General features: G+C 34.7%; 1 protein-coding gene and 1 pseudogene across 2 annotated transcripts; both read right to left on the bottom strand.

Annotated features, from left to right (window-relative positions):
* Positions 1-4,220: 4,220 nt before the first annotated feature.
* Positions 4,221-6,046, bottom strand: LOC120174908 (annotated as a pseudogene).
* Positions 6,047-8,559: 2,513 nt separating this feature from the next.
* LOC120174916 (protein-tyrosine sulfotransferase-like) lies at positions 8,560-12,793 on the bottom strand. Of its 2 annotated transcripts, XM_039181644.1 has the most exons (14): positions 12,479-12,793; positions 12,340-12,379; positions 12,199-12,270; positions 11,932-12,097; positions 11,751-11,822; positions 11,353-11,641; positions 10,715-10,855; positions 10,538-10,642; positions 10,283-10,430; positions 10,078-10,115; positions 9,921-9,992; positions 9,697-9,816; positions 9,078-9,212; positions 8,560-8,805 (listed from the first exon to the last, which is right to left on the bottom strand). In XM_039181644.1, the coding sequence occupies exons 1-14, from the start codon at positions 12,506-12,508 to the stop codon at positions 8,671-8,673; spliced, it is 1,563 nt and encodes a 520-aa protein (XP_039037575.1). In that variant the 5' UTR covers positions 12,509-12,793; the 3' UTR covers positions 8,560-8,670. The 2 variants fall into 2 exon arrangements, with proteins under 2 accessions (XP_039037575.1, XP_039037576.1); XM_039181645.1 differs by lacking the exon at positions 12,340-12,379 and having other exon boundaries at positions 12,479-12,571.
* Between the last annotated feature and the right edge of the window lie 10,597 nt (positions 12,794-23,390).

Raw genomic sequence — 23,390 nt, 5'->3', positions numbered from 1 at the left:
TATTTCAGAACAGATAAAATAATCATATAACATATAAGGACCACACTAGATGATCTAGTTATTTTCCGGGGGTACTTGGTATTTATCAGGTAGGGAGCCATGAAGTTTCTGCAAACTGATTGAATTTCATAACGAGGTCCCTATAAAAAGGGAGTTTGATAGCTAATGGATTCATCAGTCATTCGGGAAGTAATTTATCAAGATCATAGTATTTAGATATATCATCAAGGTATTCAGGAATTATTACATCAAAATTTATTTAGGATTTAGACATTCCTAAAGTGATTCCATCAATCAGGCTTATAAGGATATATTAGTCATTTAATTCTTGAGGAATTTGATAAATCAATTTAATAAGTTATGCAACGATTTACAAAATTCCAGATTTCAAGCATCTTAATAGGTTTTCAATTCCAATCGCACTGTACAATTCCCATCAAAGGCGATACTTATCAATAATGTAGGTAGAGAAACTTCACGAATATTTATTTCTTAAAACTGGATGCACTATAGAATCGAACTGATCATCTTCAGAACCATCTTTGGATGTATCATGAGCAGACGAACATGTATTTAAGCAATATTTATTTACTTCCTGAATTGTAATAGTATTAGGGATAATCGACCTACTTAGATCGTACTCTATAAACCTCAAGGGTGTTATATCATTTAAAGCTTCATCGGTATCTTCAGAAGTTATCCAAATGTATTTGCTTAATCTAACTCATGAGGGTATTTATATCATTATGATATTCGAGGTAGATTTATTTATTCCAGAACTTAAATACATTCAATCATTCCAGGGCTTGGGGGCATTTAAGGTTATTTCACACTTCAGGGGTATTTTGGTCATTTTATAGTTCAAGGGTATTTCAATCCTTTCCTTCCGTCCACTTTTTCATTTAATTCGAACTTATCATTTATTTCAGTCATTTCAAACAATTCTACAATAAGAGTACTTTCAATAAGTTAGTCTTCAAGTGAATGCTCATAAATCAGAAATTCTGGGTCTAGTGCCTTCTCAGAGGTTATGAACTGATTATCTAAAATCTTCTGAAAAAATATGAACTTAACAGTTAGATCATTAATTTATCCGATTAGATACGAATTTTCAGGGTACTTTCTTAATTAGAGTCAATCTGGGCTTCTTTTACCTCTCAAGGGTAATTCTATAATTTATCATCTAGTTATTTTTGGTGTTTTAATTTTTAATAAGAGTAATCAAATTTTAAGGGTTATGAGGTTAAACGCTTCACTGGTTAATCACAAAACTTGAAATTATTCCTTATAAATATTCTAATTTCTTATAAGAGTCATCAAAGTTTTATTTAGTTACTTACTTTTTACCGCATTCGAATTAAGTTTAGAAATAATTAACTATACAGATGAGACGAAACATATTCATCCATGCACTTAGCAATATCAACATGTATCATAAAGCATGCATAGGGTAGTAAAGTATTACCTCAATTCTCGAGCTATACCGATCAAACATTCAAACTCCATTCGATCGCTCTTAAACTTGAATCCAACGTCCAATAATATCTTGGATACATATCAACACAAATTACATCAGAAACGAAGCTTAATTACGAAAAATAGATTGAATTGAGAGGTTAATCAGTAACAAAAAGCTTATCGGGTTCAAATTTGGCGAAACGAATCTAAAAACAGACTCAGGATGTCGGAAAACATCAGGATATGTGTTCTCGAAAAAAGACAACGGCAGGTCAGCGCCCGGTCAAAGGCTTGGCTCAGCTCAAACGACTTGATCCAGATCGACCCAACTGGTTCAAATCGGTTTAGCCGATCAACAGGCCCTATGGTTGACAGACGACGCCCACGCGCAGGGAGAAATGCGTACGGTGGCTTCGGTCGTCGGTTCAATGTGAAATTTTCCAGTTTTTTAGATCAACACCTCGGGAGTCTCATGGTGGCAGCAGTGTGGCGAACAAACGTTGGGGTCAGTCGAGAAAGACAAAAAATCGAAGCAACGAGGGTAGGTTTTAGGGGTAGCTTTGGGACAAATTTTTACAGCGAACGACACCGATTTTCAGAGCGAGGTTGGAGGGGTTTTAGTCATTGGTCGATGGTGATTCGAATACTGGTCACAATGCACTCCAAAAAGGGTCAAATGATGAGGAATCGATGAAAGGGGCGACGATTAAGGATTAGGGTTAGGAAAATTTAGGAATTTAGGGTTTGAGTATTATAACCCAAGCCTTAATCCTTTAATATATATATATATATATATATATATAACAAAAAAATCACTAACAGTGCTCTAACCTAATGGTAGGGTGATAGTCGACCATGCTTAGGACAAGGGTTTGAAACCTTTTATCCATACCCTTACCTATTTTTTCTTTGTCGATAAAAAGGGAAAAATTTAGGGTTAAGTCCCTAAAATTCATACAGATTCAAAATTGAGCTGCAATCTTCAAAAACTTACAATTCAGTCCATAAATTAACTAAATAAATTTTATAAAATTTTTATATTTTATATTTTTATTTTAAAATGGGGTTGTGACACTATGAATAAATTTAAATAAAATTATAAAATATTAAATATTCAAATATTCTTACTTAATCTCATATTTTCTTACCAATCCAAAAAGTATTACAAATAAAAAATAAAATAATTTGATAATAAAAACTTAAAAAAATCTAAAAAGAATAAATCCAGATGAAATATATATTGTATGATTCAATCTTCTCTTTGGAAAAAAGACAACTTCATATGATTTCTCTACTTTTAATTTTCCTTTTAAAATTAGATTTAATTATGTCGTATGTTCATAAATTATGACCCATATTTTAAATTAGTCTCTAAACTTTTAAACATTTTAATTACATCCCTAAACTATGTCTCTCTTTCTAAACTAGTCCCCAAACTTTTGAATATTCAAATTTCATCCCCAAATTCATCCAAATATGTAATTAGTTTAAACCATATTTTAACCTTTTTTCAAACATATAATAATATAACTTGATCAAACAATTTTATTAACAAGGGATGTGATTAGTATATATGTATAGTTTGAGATGAAATTGGAATGTTCAAAAAGTTTAGGGGCCAATTTAGAATGAAGATCATAGTTTGGTGATGAAATTGAAATGTTCAAAAGTTTAATAACTAGTTAGAATGATAATTATAGTTTACGGATGAAATTAGAACATTAAAAGCCTAAGGACCAATTTAAAATAAAAATAATATTTTAAAGACACATGATGCAGTTAACTCCTAAAACTAGTATCGGGAACTAAGCAAGAGCCCATTAGTGAAATAAAAAAGGGAATGTCGTGCTACCTGTCCGGATACATTTGGACATTGCGGTTGCATGCAAATATATGTTTTATTCAGAGTGAATATTGAAATCTAAATTTTCTTTTATTAGTTATTTATTTTATTGATTGTACTTAATTTGAAATTTTATTTGTGTCCATCATGTACAAAAATTATGTTGCTAATATACGTGTGACTACTCTTAAAAATATTTTTAAATCCGTTCCTTATAGTCGGATTGAATGTTTCTTTGTACAAGCATGCATGGATGGATGGATGTACTTGTGTGGGCTGTGGAACCAAGGTATGATGGGAAGTTGAATGTTACTTGCATTTTAAGTATAAATTATTTGAAATGATGGGTTGGTATTCAATGAAATTCTTCTCTTCACCAATAATAAACAAAACAAAAAAGGGTTAACACATGCCTTTAAATTCAATCAAATTTATGACAAGGAGCTTCTTCTTCTTCTTTATACAAAAAGCAAAAAAGAAAACTAGTAGTTAAACTTTGATGCATAGTAGTTCTCTTCAACCTAATGATGTTCTTTTGCTTCAGAGTCAAGCAAGGTTTGGAGTCCTACACATTTTATGTTTATTTTTTATTAGTTTAAAATGATTACAAAATAATATCGGTTCAAATTTTATTTAACTTATTGATAAGTCCCGTAGACACAACTACTTGAACTTGAATCCTGAACATTTTACATGTCATATTTATATCATGTCATGTTCATGTCGTATAATATCGTGTCTAATATTACTAGATATATTCAATCAAAGTGAGAATATGGAAAGAAAATGAGAAAAAAGAAATTGGAATTAAGAATAAATGAATAGGATGAGAAATGTTACATGCTAAGGCATCACTAAAGTTAAACCCTAATTTGAAGATCCAACCTTCATTCACTCCCTACTTTCTGCCTAATAATAGTCCTGATTGTTCCACCTGCAAAACATGCCATCATACTTAAGTTCCTATTAATTCCATCAATGTACACAACGACGATACCAAAAATGTAAGACACATAACAATGAAGCTCCCTATGTGAAGCTTAATCTACATACTAATCGATTCCGGTGGGACCGACAAACATCCGTTAGTTTTTTTCCTCATCTCCACCACCTTCTTATGAGAGTTGGAGTGCAATGCTGGGACGAATGTAGGACTCGCAGCAGGACGATACTCAGGGAAGGAGACGGCCGGACCTGAAACAAACACCGCATGCATTACAAAGGGTTTTTGGGCCCTTCGGTCCTTCTCTCCATTGTGGAGTTTTCGTAACTTCACAGTGCAAGCATTTCCTAAGGGTAGGCTGTTTAGAAGGGGATTTCTTCATATCATTGAAACCCGAACGCCATGTCAGCTTCTTTTTCTTCTCCAGTCTCTTTTTGGCAGGTTCCTCAATAAGATAGCTTTCTGATTCGGAACCAACTGAAGCATTAGATCCTCCGGAGGTAGAGGAGGTGGAGGATGTTAAAGGCAATGTGAAGTGCAGGTTAAAGGAAGATACCCTTCTGCGCTTGCTTCGACCGCGTTTCACCAGGAAACCGGGCTTAGGGTTAATAAATGCTGGTTTTGCAGCAGAGGAAGTGCTACTGCTTTCAAGTACAGATAAGGGACTAGACGCTTGGAACCCGGTTGAACCTTTGGCATCAGCTGACTCACTGTCTGGGATAACACTTCTCCTTGAGGATGCTTTGGAAGTGCTTGACCAGTGATTTACCTGAGAAGATCCATCACATTAGATACAAAACGGAATACGAAATTAGCTGAAAGATACAAGGCCAAGGAAGATTTTAATCCTATTTTCTTCTATAAAAATAATAATAATAATAATAATAATTGTACTAGGATTGAATTGAAAATGATAACAGAGAAGAGACTATCAATTTCAGAAAGATTTATCAGCTAAAACAATGGAATAGATCACTTATAAAATTTAGCATAATAAGAAACGTGTTATTATTATATCAGCGTCACAAAACACAATGCAGTACATTGCACATGCTAAATAGCCTGCTTTGACCGATGTTCGGTCAAGAGCATCCCACATGTCCAAAGCACAAATTGTGCGAGCACTCTCGAGTGCATATCTTAGAAACAAAGTCGAAAGATCCCCGTATTTGTTGCTATATGCAGTTTCCACAAAGTAAACTGTGAAAGTGCACATGCAGTCATTTATTCAACAAGGCACTTAGCATGTCAACATGCTCCTGCAGAAACTTATTAGACACCCTTGGAAAACTAATCTATTTGACAGTTCTCGGTCAGCAAGGCACAGGTTTAGTGCTGTGCCGTTAATTCCATGTAAGACGTCTCCTAGTAAGCACGGCAATCACTCACTTCAAAGAACTACTCAATTCATAAAAATGTATATTAGTGATCACTAGAGTGAAGTACTAAATTCATAAACACGTCCATTAGTCATAACTAGAGTGAGGGAAACAAGGACAACTCACTGAAACGGAATGGCTTTTCGCTAAACAATCACCGAAACAATCGCCACAAAAGCCATTTGACATGCCGGCCAGAACATTAGCACGCGGCGGCTCTAAGTTTTGAAAGTTATAATCCCACTCTTCGCCGCCGCCACAATAGTTCTGTTCAACGTCATCAATAGGCAAATGGAAATCCTTTACAACAGCTTCTCCACCTCCACCGTCAACATCTTCCAATGGGAAATCCAAGTACTTGATTACGTCATCAAATAAATAATCGTTGATTCCATCAAAGCCTTTGCCAAACCAAGAATTCATACTTTTATTTTCTGATTCAGTTTTCTTAATTTTTCTGTTCACAAAAATAAAAGAGAAAATTAATAACTATCATAAAACTAAACACAACAAGTATAAAAAAGGCGTTTGATTCAAGTATTTATAATATTAAACCCAAACTAAAAAATAAAAAAAGGGCAATAAAATGGGTTAGCAAAGACATAAAATCCCATTCTGGAAATTACCTTATGCAGCTAAAATTACAATTTTTTAATCACTATTTTAAGTTTTTAAGAAAGCAGTACAATCTTGAGCAACAAATTTTTTATCATATAAAAATAAAAAAACGAAGCAGTTAAAGACTCTACATCAACATGTTAGGAAATATGAATCCTTATAATCACGAAGTTTCCAATTAAGCTGAATTCTATAAATGGAAAATTTGTGTCTTTCTGGGTTTGCAGAATCAGTTAAGTTGCCATTTTAGCATGTAAATTAACCAAATAAAATACTAGAAATAATAAAAGTATAAACAAATAGTAATAACAGCTAAAAAGTTAGAATTTTTCTTTCAAGAGTTTGTTTGGATCCATGGAAAATAAACATGCAGCCAAAAAGAAAGTTAACAATTACTAATAAACTACAAAGAAAAGACTTGGTAGTAGGAAGTAGGTACCCTTTTCTTCATTTTCTGAGAAACCATCCAGAAAGCAAAACCAAAAATGCAGAAGGGAAATTAAAAAAAAAAAAGAAGAAAAGAAGCAAAATGCGGTGAGAGGGGGAAATATAAAAATAGAAAGGGAGACGATTGTGGTTGAGGGAATAAGTCGATGTGAGGAAGGAAAGCACATGGAGAGGTGGGTTGGTGCATTTCCTTTCAATCACCGCTCATCTATCATCAATTTTAAATCTTTTTTTGGCAAGATGGAATTGATATGGAAATAATGATCTGGGGGAAATGAAGTGGATTTGAAAACATATTAAGAAAAGGGAGATAGATCAGCGACCAAATTGGATTTGGGAAAAAATGTTGTCCAGTTTTTTCTCTTATTTCCTTTGTTTTTTTTTTTAATCTTTTGATTTTGTTTTAATTTTTAACCCTAGACTCTTTCAGATTCCGTCTTCTTTACTTTCACCACCATTGAAATGAAATGAGAATTGTTTTTAGATTTTTAGAATTCGATTACAGTGGGGGTTGGGGCATTCAAAAAGGAAAGGAAAAATTGCAACACTTGCCTCTTTGCTTTGTTTGTATATATACAAAGAAAGAAAATATGTGTTTTTTTGAAAAGGAAATAGATACATGGCTTGATTTCGCCTTTAAAATAGGCTTTCACATTTCAACAAGAGATTCAATATATATATATATATAATTAGTTTAACACATAATTAATTTCAATAGTTTATTTTCACTCTAGTCTTAAATTTGTGTAATTTTCTATTTTACATTCTATAAATAAATTCTAACCCCATATATATATAATCACATTAGCCATTTAGGGTACAAAGAGCATTAACCATTGATATTTGGGAGAACATAGTATTCCAAGCCGCTAATGTCGGACTCCTCAATTTTCTACATGAAGATTAATGTTGAATGTTACAATTTTGATTTATTTATCATATCCCTACATAGGGTGAAAACTTTTGCATGGTAATCTCATCAACCATACATCAAGGAAAATAGAAGCGAAGTGATCGTAATTCATAATGCAAGTTAACTTGAGTACCCTTGATAGCCTATAGTTAGCACTAAATATGGGTCTAATTATGGTTTTAACCCCTCTATTATGCTGAAATTTAAGATTAATCACTCTACTCCAGTTTGGGCATATCATTCACTGTAGTTCCAAATTGAAAACCCTCTTTAGTTTCTATTGTTAAAGTGATGATATGGGTCGTATTTTTTTTATAGTTATTCAGCCGTACAGTCAAAATCAAGTGAAAATCCAGCTAAATGCTTAAAGTTGTGCATCTTAAAAATTTCCACAACACTTTAACCACAGTTACTGAAGGTGTTATCAATCTGGACCTACTAAACAAAATTAATGCTAAATTAAAGTAGAGGGATCGAATCTTTGGATTTCAACATAGTACAAGGATCAAACCTGAATTAGACCTAAACCATGTTGTATATAGTTTTGGTCTTAGTCTAGATCTATCTGTATATAGTGTATATTCACTCATCTATCTGAAACCAACCAGATGCCAAATTCCCAATCATGTTTGGTGAGGCGTCGATCTCTCAATCACAAAGTTAAGGCTAAAATCACAGACTTAAAACAAAGGGCAGCCTTTGAATTATATTAAGAAAAAAATCTTAACTACCAGAAAGGACCCTTGGATATAAGCTTACCCCTTATCATCAGCCAATTTGCTGCAAAGTTTGTTTTTTAAGAAACATCCTACCAATCAAAAGCACCTGAAAGGAACTACACACTGCATGAGATAGTCATCACGTAATGCAAAAACAAATTACAAAGCTTCCTTTTCTTTTATATAATATCCTAATAAAATCCCTAACAAAAACCTAGAAGCCAACGGTTGTGCCCCACATTAAGCACTCCAACATGATGAATAATATAAGCTAATCCCCTATTCTTTAATCAATTTTATACAACTATTTTCCTTTGCCTGTTATCCATATAACCAATAGTCAATAAGATTCATATCTTTACTTTCAATGTTCTCTTTGCATTTACAAACAATAAGATAAACAGCAACACAAATGGCATGGTCCACAAACAGGCATCCCAAAGCTTGATGCCACCCGAATAAACGAAGATGCTTCCCAGTGTTTCCTGCAAAATGATGAGGATGCCACTTTGGTTAAAACAATTAAAACTATTTCTGCTTTGCACCTAAAACAAGCACATAGATACCAAGCAAGCAGATCAATGATCGTGATTAAAAAAAGTTAAGGTCATGCTTCACCTAACGGACATTGTTTAACAGGAAATTAACAAGTCACAATCATATGGTATTACTATCGTATCCGTTGGAAAAGTAGAAATGCCCGGAAAGTATCTTAGAAAAATCATATTTGTAAGCCTTGGATGAGTACTGAACTCACTGTATCAAACAAACTCTCTGCTGCTTGCTTGTGCTGCTTTACAAAGATGCCTTTAGCATACTCATAGAGCTCTATATCAAGCTTGTTAAGTGATTGTATCTGCTGAAGGACCATCTTAGGAACTTGAAGACGTGCCTGTAAAATCCAGATGTCGATACTCGAAAATAAACAGAAGATTCCAAAAATTGATAAAGCTACATCTGAACTTCCATTTCAAGATAGAAGCGACCACTTGATCTTGTTCTTTTATATGTTTCTTTTACTTCTCCCTCACTTTTCCACGAAACCCTACTGGATATTGATGTTAAAGCCCCCCAGAAGACCACAGTTATTGATTACAAATATTTTTTCCAGTTGATTTTGAAACCTTACATTTCCCCTACTTGTACACAGAATAAATCTACAAGTGACAACCCCAAACATGTAACTGACAATCAAGGCAGTGGAAACCTAATCCCCTCGACAAAAATATGGAATATCACAAGGACAAGAAGATACAACACGTACATTAAGGCATGGTTTGCTTTGGCCAAAGTGCTCGACTAATAGTTGCATAGTTAAAGCAACCATGCTCTAGAAATAAATTACATGTATTTAAATGTTCGGTATTTTAGAGTACCTCCTTTGTGAAATTTGCTGGTGGGATTCTCTTCAAAGAAGCTATACGCCGACGTGTTTGGGTCTTTCGCAAACTGGAAATGCAAACCTCATACGTGTCCATAAGTTTTCCCACAGTCATCTGTTATGGTAGAAATAAAATAAAGGTATACTTGTTTAATAAGGAAAGAAATCACATCAAGTCCATAAAAGAAGTTGGATATTACAGTACACAAAAGGGCCTACACTCTCTTGCTTTACATCATTGTCATCTGATGATGATTTGGTTTCATTCCCCTTCTCGTCTGAGTTGGTATTCTGTCATGCCAAAAAAAAAATTCGTTAAGTGTACTACTCTGGATGGTATCCAGCTATTAAGCATTCATTTGCTATAATATAGCACCTGATCCAGCTCTGAATCTGAAAATGAACTGCTCCGTTCTGAAGCACAGTGATTTAAGTAAGCTAAAAGTATCTTGATTTCAACTGGTTTAGAGAAAGGTACAAAATAACAATGTGCCAAAATCAGCACTTCAATGCAATACAATCAAATGCTTTCAGCATTAGACAAATTTCAGGAGGAAATTTCAATAAAATTCCATACTAACCTGATCTGTTAAGAGTGGCTCCCTCACCAATAGCTTTGGAGTTTGCCAACTGAGAAATCACTTGTTGTCCAACCACATTGGCAAACATTGTTGCAGATTCCCTATGGTTTTCAGTTAGACCAACATATAACATATTGTCCAACCTCTTCTGCAAGATTTACAAGTATTTCCCATAATTGCAACAATATACCAGAAAATAGGGAGCAGAAAAACTATACGAACAGTTCTTAAGTTATTAAAACTTATTTCAATTACCTTTGCAACTTGAAGCACATAGTCACCGAGATTATGGTACTTGTCTACACAATGGCGCACCTCATGTGATTCAGGTAAGTAAGAGTTGTTTGTCAATCCTGCAATCTGTAAATTAAATTAATAAACCAGTTTTGGACAACAACATGGATAGAAATGCTGCAAAATGTGGATTAGTACCTGAAAGGTTGCTCCATTATGGACAATTTCATGAGCTATAGGATCATTGATGTAATTGAGTAATGGCATTGCAACGTCCTGCATGTTGTACGGATCATTGCTAGTAACGTCATTAGTGCCCCTAGCTTTCCTAGCATCTCTCTGCAAGCAAGGGTAGAAGTAAATATCTCAAAATAATTATATCATTGACACAAACAGGTTCATTAAGAACCATACAAAAGTTACAGTAGAATTCAAAAGACAACTTCCCCCTCTTGATCACTTCAGATCACATAAAATAAATGCAGATCTGGTAGGTCATAGCAACTGAGAAAAAAGTGGAGATATTCTCACATTGGTCAAAGTAATGCAATCTTGAACAGCTAAATCAAAAACAAAAGGAATGTAACAATTACCAGAAGCACTAAAATGCATAGGAGAAAGACTTTCTATAAACACCTTTACACAAAATGGGAAAAAGTATCATTGACATGAGATTTAGAGAAAACTTGGCAATCCAGGGATATATGGAGACCTTAAGTGTAGACAAAACTCTAATCCCTAAAAAGGTGTAAAATGTGTTGAACTTGAACAAATAGAAGGCAAAGCTTTAAGATGACCATAGAATAAAAACTCGCACAGGATTAGAGAAAACATACCCGAGCAAACAGGTCGTCTCTCATCCATGGAACCAGATACTTCCAAGGCCATATCTCCAGAGTACTTACTCCTATACTTTTGAATCGTAAACGACCAGTCATTAATTTGGCATATGTTAAGTTGGGATGCACTAGAAACCTAGCTGCCACCTCCACTGAAAATTCGTAAGTGCTAAAGACACGGTCAATTGGATTCCTAAGTATTGTCACCACTGATGTCCTGTCCCTGGGAAGTTTAGAGGTTATGCTATAGTCATCATGAGTAACCAATAACCTGCATTTTTCCTTGCTGCATTCAAGTGGAAAATTTCAATTAAACAGCCTTGAAAGAAAAAAATTACACATAACAAGGTGAACTTGTCTTTCAACTTTGAATACAAATGAAGTTTCCAAGGTACCTAGGATCAAACCGTAGCTTGTCATAAGAACGAGGACATTCAAGAGAGCTCAAATATAACTTCGTTAAGAAACTGCCAGCATAAACAAAATATGCAAAAAAAAAAAAAAACAATTAGCAAAATGGTTGAATTCTTACATTTCATTCCTATAAAATATATGTAACTTACTACTAAAAGTTACCAGTGGAAATAGGTCCGTCCACCGGTTCGAGGAACATGAAGGAAGAAGAGTAAATCCTTCAGCGTGTGTTTATCCTCATTGCGTTCATTTTTAATCGAAGTAGTTGCCCATTTTTTAACCACATTTTCGCAATGATCATAATCATTTATGGAAAAGGCATTCCCCACTAAAACATAATCAGAAAAGAAAAAGAGGGGGGGCTCAGAATAATGAACACTTCAAAATATCAAAATCAATGGAAACAGAAAGCATTTGTTCAGTGAATACCTAATCCAAGAATAATTAACAAAATTGTGCATTTTACAAGAGGATCCATGCATTCAATTTCTATGCCAATCACTGCCAAGAAAGGAGTAATAATAATTATAAGGAATTGAAGAAATAACAAGATAAAAAACGAAAACGAACCAGAAAGAGACGGGGCAAGGTCACAAATCACAATAGAACCCTAATAAAAAACCATAGACGAAAGAAAACAGAAGGCGAGGAGGAGAAGAGAGTTTTATTCCGAAAATTTAAAAATAATAAATCGGAAATAGTGGGTTACCTGTATCCAAGAACGGGATCTCGTGCTCATAAATTAAATCCCCTCGAAGCTGTGTCGGGACTTTGGGTACACAATTAACTCTTTAATCGATTCGGCCCCACAAGACTGATGCACAAAAAACAACAATTTATGTTGTGAATTTCCTTTTTTTTATTTGAGAAAAGAAAAATAGTTTTCTCGGCAGCCAAACAGGGTTTGGGAAAATTTTACATGGAAAATAAAAGTGAAAAACCAAAAAAAAAAGGGGATTAAGTTCGTGCTCTGTGTCCGAAGAAGAACACAGAACCAGCCTGAGAAAAAAGAAACTAGGAATGATGATATATGATCTACACGATGTTGAAAAAATGAGAGTTTTATGTTCAACATTTTACAAACGTCTTTCAGAGGGTAGAACTGTAAAAATGTAATCTAATTGGATACAACTTCAATTTTAAATTATTATTAAACTATTTTACTTTGAATTATAATTAATATTTTTATATAAATTTTAAATAAACATTAAAAACAAAGTAAGTGCATATTAGATAAATTTTTTATGTAAATTATTTACTCCTCTATTTAATAACCATTATCAATTTTTTTTTTAAAAAAAAGTTAACATAATTTATTAGAAAAATTACATTTTTTCATCAACATAGGAATGGATTTGTTTTACCCTTGTGAAATGGTTAATTAGTCTTTAGTTTATAATTAAAATTCTATATTAATCTATAACGGTTTAAATGAAACCTCAAAAATATTAATATAGTTTGAACCTAAAATATTAAAAGAGCTAATGTCATTAAATATCCCTTTAATGAAGAAATAATATAAATTTTTATAATAAATTGAATATTGTAACTCATGCTTTAACCTCAGGCGTTTTTTTTAAAATCATCGGTGATCGGTATATTTACTGATCTAATATCGATTAGATTATATTTTTCGATCTAACATCATTTGTAGTAAGGCGCGCCCTCTGCAGCGCGCTATACGATGATTTGGCGCCACGTGGGATAAGGCGCGCTCATTGCGACGCGCTTTATGCTGACATGGATACACGTGAGTATAGCGCGGCCCCTATGGCGCGCCTTACGTCACTTAGGGTACAACGCGGGTAAGGGGATGCGCCTGACCTTTATAATTATATATAGCGCGGGGCAGGTACCGCGCTTTGTATAATTGTTACAACTTTTCTCGACTATAAATACCCTTCTCCTCCGGGTTAAGTTCCTCACATCTCCTCACATCTCTCTTCTCAACTTAAAAATTAATACAACAATTCCGTCAACGAGTCAATAATTCTGACAATTTTCTCATATTTTATTCAGAAGTTCGTGCGATTTTTCGTTATAAGGTAATTTTGTGATAATTTTTTTATTATATTTATTGTTTATTATGATTATTTGAAAAAATATTATACTAATTGTTGTCAATTAATTTTGTGTTTGTAAAATTAGAAAGCGGGAATATACGTCGAAATAGTTTTGCGGTACAGGTAATAATATAAAATTATATTATTTAAATTATTTATGTTTATATGTAAAAATTTTATTCTTTTATATTTTCGTTCATATATTATTTATTTAATCAACATTGTTTCAGTTGTTTTTTTTTTGTAGATATAATATTGCCGCACTTTTAAACTTAAATAATGGCGCGACTTTCAGCTATTGTTTATTATGATGGTGAAATTCGAGAAGATGAATCCGGTGTTGTTTTCGTATCAAATGAGCATGTTAAAATATCATTGAATAGAAACATAACTTGAGGAGCTGATAACAAATATTTCGAGAAAGATTCATGTTGGAAGTAATAGAAGAATGTCATCGTTGCAGTACATATTCCCAACATCATTGTTGTCATTAACTTATACTGCGCTCGAACTTTTGAACAATGATGATGTTGAAATGATGGTTGAAGCTCAAAGTAATTATTCAGACGCCGATATTGAGATGTATGCAAATTTTATTCAAATGCGTGCCTTTCGGGGTCAATCATTAAGCTCCCACTATGGGATGGCTCAACAAATTGATCAAGTTGACAGCCTGACGATAGTAATGTGTAATGATTTTAATGCTATAATGGGGAGACATTTATCCGCAACTCCTTACAATATGTACCGAGGTGGGTCGACGAACAATCTGTATGGCAACATCGCGTCCAGTTCAAGGGGAAGGCATTCATCTGCAAATCCGTTTGACCTTAATATGAAGATGACATCGACGCAACCATCTGTGCAGTTTCTATTTGACACGATGGCTTCAAGCTCCAGGGGGAGGTATTCGACTGCGAGCTTTTTCGATCTCAATGTCAATATGCCTTCCAGTTCAAGGGGAAGACGTGCAAGTAATAGGTTCTTCGACCTAAATGTGGAGAGCATGGAGGAACCATAATCTCCACCAAAAGAATCGCTTCGTGAGCCTGATGCGGATGGTGCTGAGATTGGACTATTCATTCACCCAGAATCACCGCAATTCAACTCCGATGGTGATGATGATGTTGATGAAGTTCCAACAAATTTGGCATAAACTGACCCTCCAGCACACATGTATGAAGCTGATTATGATGCAATGTACGGGCCAGAATTTGCGGATATGCCTATCTCGGTGACTATGTGTAACATCCCAAAATACGGGTTAGTGACTAAATCATAAAACTTTAGAGTTTGGTGATTTAAGTGGGATATTTGTATAGTCCGATGATTTGTTTGGAAATATTTCCTGAAAGTTTTTAGTAATTATCCAAAGAATTAAAGGGCAAAATGGTCATTTAACCATTAAATGATTAATTTGTGTTATGTTGAGGATATATACGGGGGAAAGGGATAATAAGAATATATCTTCTTCTCCTCTTTGTTTTTCCATACAAGAGAAAGCCATAGTAAAGGTAAGGGTTTTCTGATTTATTGGTTATTTGTTAAATTAAAGGTTAGGTTTTGATCATTAGATGATAACTAAGCTTAAGGAAAGCTTAAGTTGTCTTATAATCAAAAGATTAAGAAGTTATAAGAGATTTAAGAAAACGAGTTTTATATGAAATCTTGAAATAGAGTTGATAAGTTGAATTTGAAGTTAAATTTGACTTGGCATCATGCTAATTAAGGAATATGAAGTGTTAGAATTGTATTTAGAACATATTGAAATTTGAGTATGATTCTTGAATTTCATATGAAGAATAGGATTTTGAAGTTATAGATGATTTTCATGGATATAAGTTGGTTTAAGTAATGGTAGTTGAGTTTAATGACATGATAGGGGTTTAAAATAGAAGAATTAAGTGAAAATTGATGATTTTCGGGCTTAAAATACAATTTCTGGGCATAGGGGACCGATAGCCTATTAAGGGGAATCGATTCCCCTTCTAGAACGAGAAAATTTCCAGTATGTCCAGGGGGTATCGATTTCCCCCTGGGGGGTATCGATTCCCCCTAAAGGAAAAATGAAATTGGGTTCAATAATCTGGCTTAAGTTGTTAACATCAAGTTTAAGGTTTAGGTTTCTGATAGTTGTTTTGAAATGTTATATATATGTAGATATTGAGCCTAAACAAGTTCTGGAATAATCAAAGGATTATAATCGAATCAAAGCAAGGCTAAGGTGAGTGCAATTTTAATTGTACTTATATTATTGAACATTGGCTTGCGATGAGCTATTGATGGAGTTACTATGGTAAAAAGTGACTCTTAAAATGTTAATTGATTTGTGATTCTTATATATGCATGAATACATGAAGTGGGTATAGGTTATTATATATGTTATATGATATGCATAGACATAAGAGCATGAAACATAAGATATATGATATGATATGAAATACATGGTTACACATACATGTGGTATGTGACAGAAAAGAAAGAACAAGTGATGAGAAAAGTATTCATCGTAAATGCCCACAGTATATGATACGAGAGCTATAGGTATAGTTGGCATGCCAAGAGTCGAGGGTATTGTAGTCCTTCGGGACGTAGTGGTCCTACGGGACATATATAGCAGTCCTTCGGGACCAATACTGAACAAATGTTCGGCGCCCCATAAGGGAATTTATACGAGCTGTGGTGACAACATTGGTGCACAACCTCAATATACTCACATACCTCTATTCTCAATAATATACATGGACAACAACAACGACAATTGAAATATAAATTAAAGTTAAAGTGATGCATAAAGGTAAGTTTCATGTGTGCATGACTTGGTTATATATGTGATAGGAAATATATCCATGCATATTGAAATATCATGATCAAATGGTAAGAATGCATATTCATGAAACTATTGTTACATGTTTATTTATTGCCTCACTAAGTCTATGACTTAGCGTGTAAGTGATTTACACGTATGTACCAAGAAACGTGAAGAGCAAGAATAGAAGTGGCAAGGATAGTATTTTTACTAGAAGATCAGATCAGAAGTAATCGACAAAGTATGTATTTTGTTGTGTATAGAGTGTTGGCATGTAATAAGTCGTTAATTATGAGCACTCTGATCGAGTTTGTATTTCGTAGTCTCTTCTATGTAAATTAAAGTATTTTGTTTTAAATAAAGTTTTAAATTTCCCGAAATTTTCTTTAAGTGTCAAGGTTTTAAAAGTCAATGTGACACCTCGGACTCGTATTCGGGTCGGGTACGGGTTGGGGTGTTACAGTTAATGGCATCAAAGCTAAGGTTTAGTCGATTCTCGGCATAAACCGGAGTCTAGAGTGTTTTATAAGGTATACATGCCAACAAAATAGTGAAAACTTCTGATCTGATGGAATAATAAGTATACTGTTGTGCTAATAGAACTATATGATTGTATTTTTTATAGATGTCCGGACAAGGTAGTTCTAGAAATGAAGCGGGAGATAATATACCTGCTGAAAGCAGTAATTCACCTGCCCTGGCCAGGCAGAGTGAAGAACAGACACCCTCTGGAGTGCCTGTGAATGATCAATATGTATTCTTTAAAACTTTAGACGCTGTATTGACGCGTTTTCAACCTCCTGTTACTTCAACTACAAAAATGAATGTTGCAAAAGAGTTGAAGGGTTTAGGAGCTCCAGAGTTTAAAGGGTAAGCTGATGAAGGTCCTGTTACTGCGGACCTTTGGCTTAATGATGTGAAAATCATGCTTGAGGGACTTCATTGTTTCGATGCTGACAAGTTGGATGGAGTCGTCTCCTTGCTTCGAGGGCAAGCGAGAATTTGGTGGACCAACGTTACATTGAGAATGTCTGATGATCAAGTAACTTGGTCTTTGTTTTTAGAAGAATTCAAACATAAGTACATCGGAGATCAATTTGTTCGACAAATGAAGCAAGAGTTCATTAATCTGAAACAATGGAATCGCACTGTATATGAGTACGAGTGTGAATTCAATAAGTTGAGCCACTTTGCTGCCGAGCTTGTTCCTACTGAGAAGGATGCTTGTGAGTGGTTCGTAGAGGGGTTACGTCCTCGGTTGAAGGAGATGTTGATTGTATTGAATCTATCCTCATTTCAAGAGGTAGTCAATCGTGCCAAAGCTTTGGAAAGAGCTCAGAATGAGAGATTTGAAAATTCAAGGACTCAAACAGTCAAGAGAACGGGTGCTTTTTCGAGTTCCACACCGTCAAAAAGAGGTAGAGATGATGGTTCTCAACCTCAAGCTAGATCGGAGTTAGTGGTATCCTCAACTAGAGGATTAAATCCGATGAGAGGAAGACAAACTCAGTCAGCAGGATCTAAAACTGGGAGATTTAACCAGAGTCAAGACAGACAATGCCCACATTGTGGAAAAAATCATTCTGGGATATGTAGAAGGATTTCTGGAGCTTGCTTTAGATGTGGGGAGACCGGACATTTTATTCGGGATTGTCCTAGAGTAGTCGATGAATCTGCACAGCCAGAGAGGTCTATTTCTTCAGGCCAAAGGGGAAGAGGTAGAGGCAGAGGAAGAAATCAGTCAGAGTCCTCTGCTCAACAAGAGATACGTTTCACTGCTCGAGTGTATACTCTCAGGACCAATGAAGATCGGGATGATATGGAAATTATAACAGTTACCTTTCTGTTGTTTGATAAACATGTTATGGTATTGATCGATCCGGGGTCTACATATTCATACATTACTAGTAAGTTAGTGAGAGAATTGAGCATTCTGTTAGAAGCTACTAGTAATGAAATGATAGTGACGAATCCATTAGGGCACAGTGCTCGGGTAAATATGGTGAGTCGAGGGTGTCCCATACGAATTCAGGGAATTGAATTCCCTGCTAATTTGATGAAATTACCTTTTGAAGAATTTGAAGTGATACTGGGAATGGATTGGTTATATCGTTATTATGCTAATGTCGATTGTAGACTGAAAAGAGTAACGTTGAGAAGTCCAAAAGAGGTAGAAATCGTGGTGTTTAGTGAATGGTGGAATCCATTGGCGAATGTGATCTCATTGATGACGGCAAAGAAGTTACTGTTACAGGGATGTCAAGGGTTCATTGCTAGTGTGTTGGATGTAAGAGCCAAAGACAAAGAGATGGAAGAAATTCCTATCGTTAGAGAGTTCTCTGATATATTCCCTGCAGAATTGCCAGGTTTACCTCCGGACAGAGAGGTAGAATTTCAAATTGAGATAATGCCGGGAACAACACCCATTGCAATGGCGCCATACAGAATGGCTCCAAAAGAGTTGCAAGAGTTAAAGATTCAATTACAAGAATTGCTGGACAAAGGTTTTATTAGACCAAGTGTATCACCTTAGGGAGCTCCAGTTTTGTTTGTTAAGAAGAAGGACGGTTCAATACGTCTCTGCATTGACTACATGCAACTCAATAAAGTGACTATCAAGAATAAATATCCACTTTCTCGAATCGATGACTTATTTGATCAATTAAAGGGAGCTTCAGTGTTCTCAAAAATTGATCTACGTTCGGGTTATCATCAATTAAAGATTCAAGAGAAAGATGTTCCAAAGACGGCGTTTAGAACAAGATATGGTCACTATGAGTTTATTGTAATGCCGTTTGGAGTTACGAATGCACCAGCTGCTTTCATGGATTTAATGAACAGAATTTTTCAATCCTATTTGGATCAGTTCGTAGTGGTTTTCATTGATGATATTTTAATATATTCAAAGTCAAAGGAAGAGTATAGTTCTCATTTGAGGACTGTCTTGCAGAATTTACGAGATAAGAAGCTTTATGCTAAATTCTCTAAATGTGAATTCTGGTTGAATGAAGTGACATTTCTTGGACATGTAATTTCTGCAGAAGGAGTTCGAGTGGATCCTCAAAAGATTAAAGCTGTTCTGGAGTGGGAAGTTCCAAGGAATGTGTCAGAAGTCCAAAGTTTTCTGGGGTTAGCTGGTTATTATTGAAGGTTTGTTAAAAACTTTTCAATAATAGCATTACCCCTAACTAAGCTGTTGAGAAAGGAAGTAAAATTTACTTGGACTCAAGAATGCCAAGAGAGTTTTGAAAAGTTAAAGAAGATTTTGACAGAAGTTCCAGTATTAGTTCAACCTGAGTCTGGCAAGGATTTTGTAGTGTATAGTGATGCGTCTCATAATGGCTTGGGATGTGTGTTAATGCAAGAAGGCAAGGTGGTGGCCTATGCTTCACGACAATTAAAGTCGCATGAGAAGAATTATCCGACACACGATCTGGAGATGGCTGCAGTAGTGTTTGCTCTTAAGATCTGGCGTCACTACTTGTATAGTGAAAAATGCTACTTGTATACAGATCACAAGAGTTTAAAGTACTTGATGACCCAAAAAGAGTTGAACTTAAGACAGAGAATATGGGTAGAATTTCTCAAGGATTATGATGTTGTGATTGATTTTCATCCCGGAAAAGCAAACGTGGTAGCGGATGCCTTAAGTCAAAAGACGTTTGCAGCCTTACGAACTATGGATGCTAAACTATCATTAGGCGAAGATGGTGCAATTTGTGCGGAATTAACTATCAAACCATCATGGTTAGATCGAACTAAAGAATTGCAAGCCAAAGATGAAAAGTGTTCAAAGAAGTTGCAGCAAATAAAGAATGGAGAATATACAGATTATGAGATGAAAACTAATGGGAACCTATATTATCAATGGAGGCTAGTGATTCCAGATGTTAATGAATTAAAGAATGATTTATTAATGGAAGCTCACTGTAGTCCATTAACGATGCATCCAGGAGGAAACAAAATGTATATGGATCTCAAGAGTCGATATTGGTGGCCGGGAATAAAGAAATACATTACGAAATTTGTATCAAAATGTTTGATTTGTCAGCAAGTTAAAGCTGAGCATCAGGTTCCGTCGGGACTGTTACAATCAATTTCAATTTCTTAATGGAAATGGGAGAATGTAACAATGGATTTTGTAACGGGGTTGCCTTTCACTCCGAACAAAAGAGATTCAATATGGGTGATTGTAGACAGGTTGACTAAGCCAGCTCATTTTATTCCGGTACGAACTGATTTCTCTATGGATAAATATGCTGAGTTGTATATCAGAGAGATTATACGGTTACATGGTGTACCTATTTCCATAGTTTCTGATCGGGATCATAGATTCACGTCACGATTTTGGAAGTCTTTACATGGATCATTGGGCACAAGACTGAATTTTAGAACAGCGTTTCATCCTCAGACAGATGGTCAGTCTGAGCGAACTATCCAAATTCTGGAGGATATGTTAAGAGCTTGTGTTATTGAATTTAAAGGATCGTGGGAAAAATATTTTCCACTTGCTGAATTTGCATACAACAATAGTTATCAGTCAAGCATCAAAATAGCTCCCTATGAAGCTTTATATGGGAGAAGATGTCGTACACCCTTGAATTAGTATGAACTTAAGGATAGAGAAGTTATTGGTCCTGAGTTGATTCAGGAAATGAAAGAGAAAGTCCAAGTAATTCAGAATAATCTGAAAGCTGCAGCTGATAGACAAAAATCATATGCTGATTTAAAAAGGAAATAAATTGAGTTTCAAATCGGAGATAAAGTGTTCTTGAAAGTGTCTCCGTGGAAGAAAGTATTGAGATTTGGACGTAAAGGAAAATTGAGTCCTCAATTTATTGGACCATATGAAATCGTTCAGAAAGTAGGACCAGTGGCATATCAATTAGCTTTGCCACCTGAAATGGAGAAAATTCACAACGTCTTTCATGTCTCCATGCTTAGGAAATATCGATCCGATCCATCTCATATAGTGACTACCGAAGAGATCGAGGTTCAATCAGATTTGACTTATGAGGAAGAACCTGTTCAAATATTGGCTCCCGAAGTCAAGCAATTAAGGAACAAGACTATTCCATTAGTCAAAGTGCTGTGGAGAAATCACAAGGTGGAAGAAGCGACGTGGGAACGTGAAGAAGACATGAAGATTCAATATCCCTATCTCTTTGTACAATGAAAATTTGAGGAAGAATTTTTTTTAAAGGGGAGAGATTTGTAACATCCCAAAATACGGGTTAGTGACTAAATCATAAAACTTCAGAGTTTGGTGATTTAAGTGGGATATTTGTATAGTCTGATGATTTGTTCGGAAATATTTCCTGAAGGTTTTTAGTAATTATCCAAAGAATTAAAGGGCAAAATGGTCATTTAACCATTAAATGATTAATTTGTGTTATGTTGAGGATATATACGGGGGAAAGGGATAAGAAGAATATATATTCTTCTCCTCTTTGTTCTTCCATACGAGAGAAAGCCATAGCAAAGGTAAGGGGTTTCTGATTTGTTGGTTATTTGTTAAATTAAAGGTTAGATTTTGATCATTATATGATAACTAAGCTTAAGGAAAGCTTAAGTTGTCTTATAATCAAAAGATGAAGAAGTTATAAGAGATTTAAGAAAATGAGTTTTTATATGAAATCTTGAAATAGAGTTGATAAGTTGAATTTGAAGTTAAATTTGACTTGTCATCATGCTAATTAAGGAATATGAAGTGTTAGAATTGTATTTAGAACATATTGAAATTTGAGTATGATTCTTGAATTTCATATGAAGAATAGGATTTTGAAGTTATAGATGATTTTCATGGATATAAGTTGGTTTAAGTAATGGTAGTTGAGTTTAATGACATGATAGGGGTTTAAAATAGAAGAATTAAGTGAAAATTGATGATTTTCGGGCTTAAAATACAATTTCTGGGCATAGAGAAACGATACCCTATGAAGGGGAATCGATTCCCCTTCTAGAACGAGAAAATTTCCAGTATGCCCAGGGGGTATCGATTTCCCCTGGGGGGTATCGATTCCCCCTAAAGGAAAAATGAAATTTGGTTCAATAATCTGGCTTAAGTTGTTAACATCAATTTTAAGGTTTAGGCTTCTAATAGTTGTTTTGAAATGTTATATTTTATGTAAATATTGAGCCTAAACAAGTTCTGGAATAATCAAAGGATTATAATCGAATCAAAGCAAGGCTAAGGTGAGTGCAATTTTAATTGTACTTATATTATTGAACATTGGCTTGCGATGAGCTAGTGATGGAGTTACTATGGTAAAAAGTGACTCTTGAAATGTTAATTGATTTGTGATTCTTATATATGCATGAATACATGAAATGGGTATAGGTTATTATATATGTTATATGATATGCATAGACATAAGAGCATGAAACATAAGATATATGATATGATATGAAATACATGGTTACACATACATGTGGTATGTGACAGAAAAGAAAGAACAAGTGATGAGAAAAGTATTCATCGTAAATGCCCATAGTATATGATATGAGAGCTATAGGTATAGTTGGCATACCAAGAGTCGAGGGTATTGTAGTCCTTCGGGACGTAGTCCTTCGGGACGTAGTGGTCCTACGGGACATATATAGAAGTCCTTCGGGACCAATACTGAACAAATGTTCGGCCCCATAAGGGAATTTATACGAGCTGTGGTGACAACATTGGTGCACAACCTCAATATACTCGCATACCTCTATTCTCAATAATATACATGGGCAACAACAACGACAATTGA

Source organism: Hibiscus syriacus, unplaced genomic scaffold (genome assembly GCF_006381635.1).
Source record: "Hibiscus syriacus cultivar Baekdansim isolate YM2019G1 unplaced genomic scaffold, ASM638163v2 tig00112130_pilon, whole genome shotgun sequence".
Taxonomy (NCBI): Eukaryota; Viridiplantae; Streptophyta; class Magnoliopsida; order Malvales; family Malvaceae; genus Hibiscus; species Hibiscus syriacus.
The sequence above is the reverse complement of the archived record's forward strand: the minus strand, read 5'-3'. Positions and strand labels throughout refer to the sequence as shown.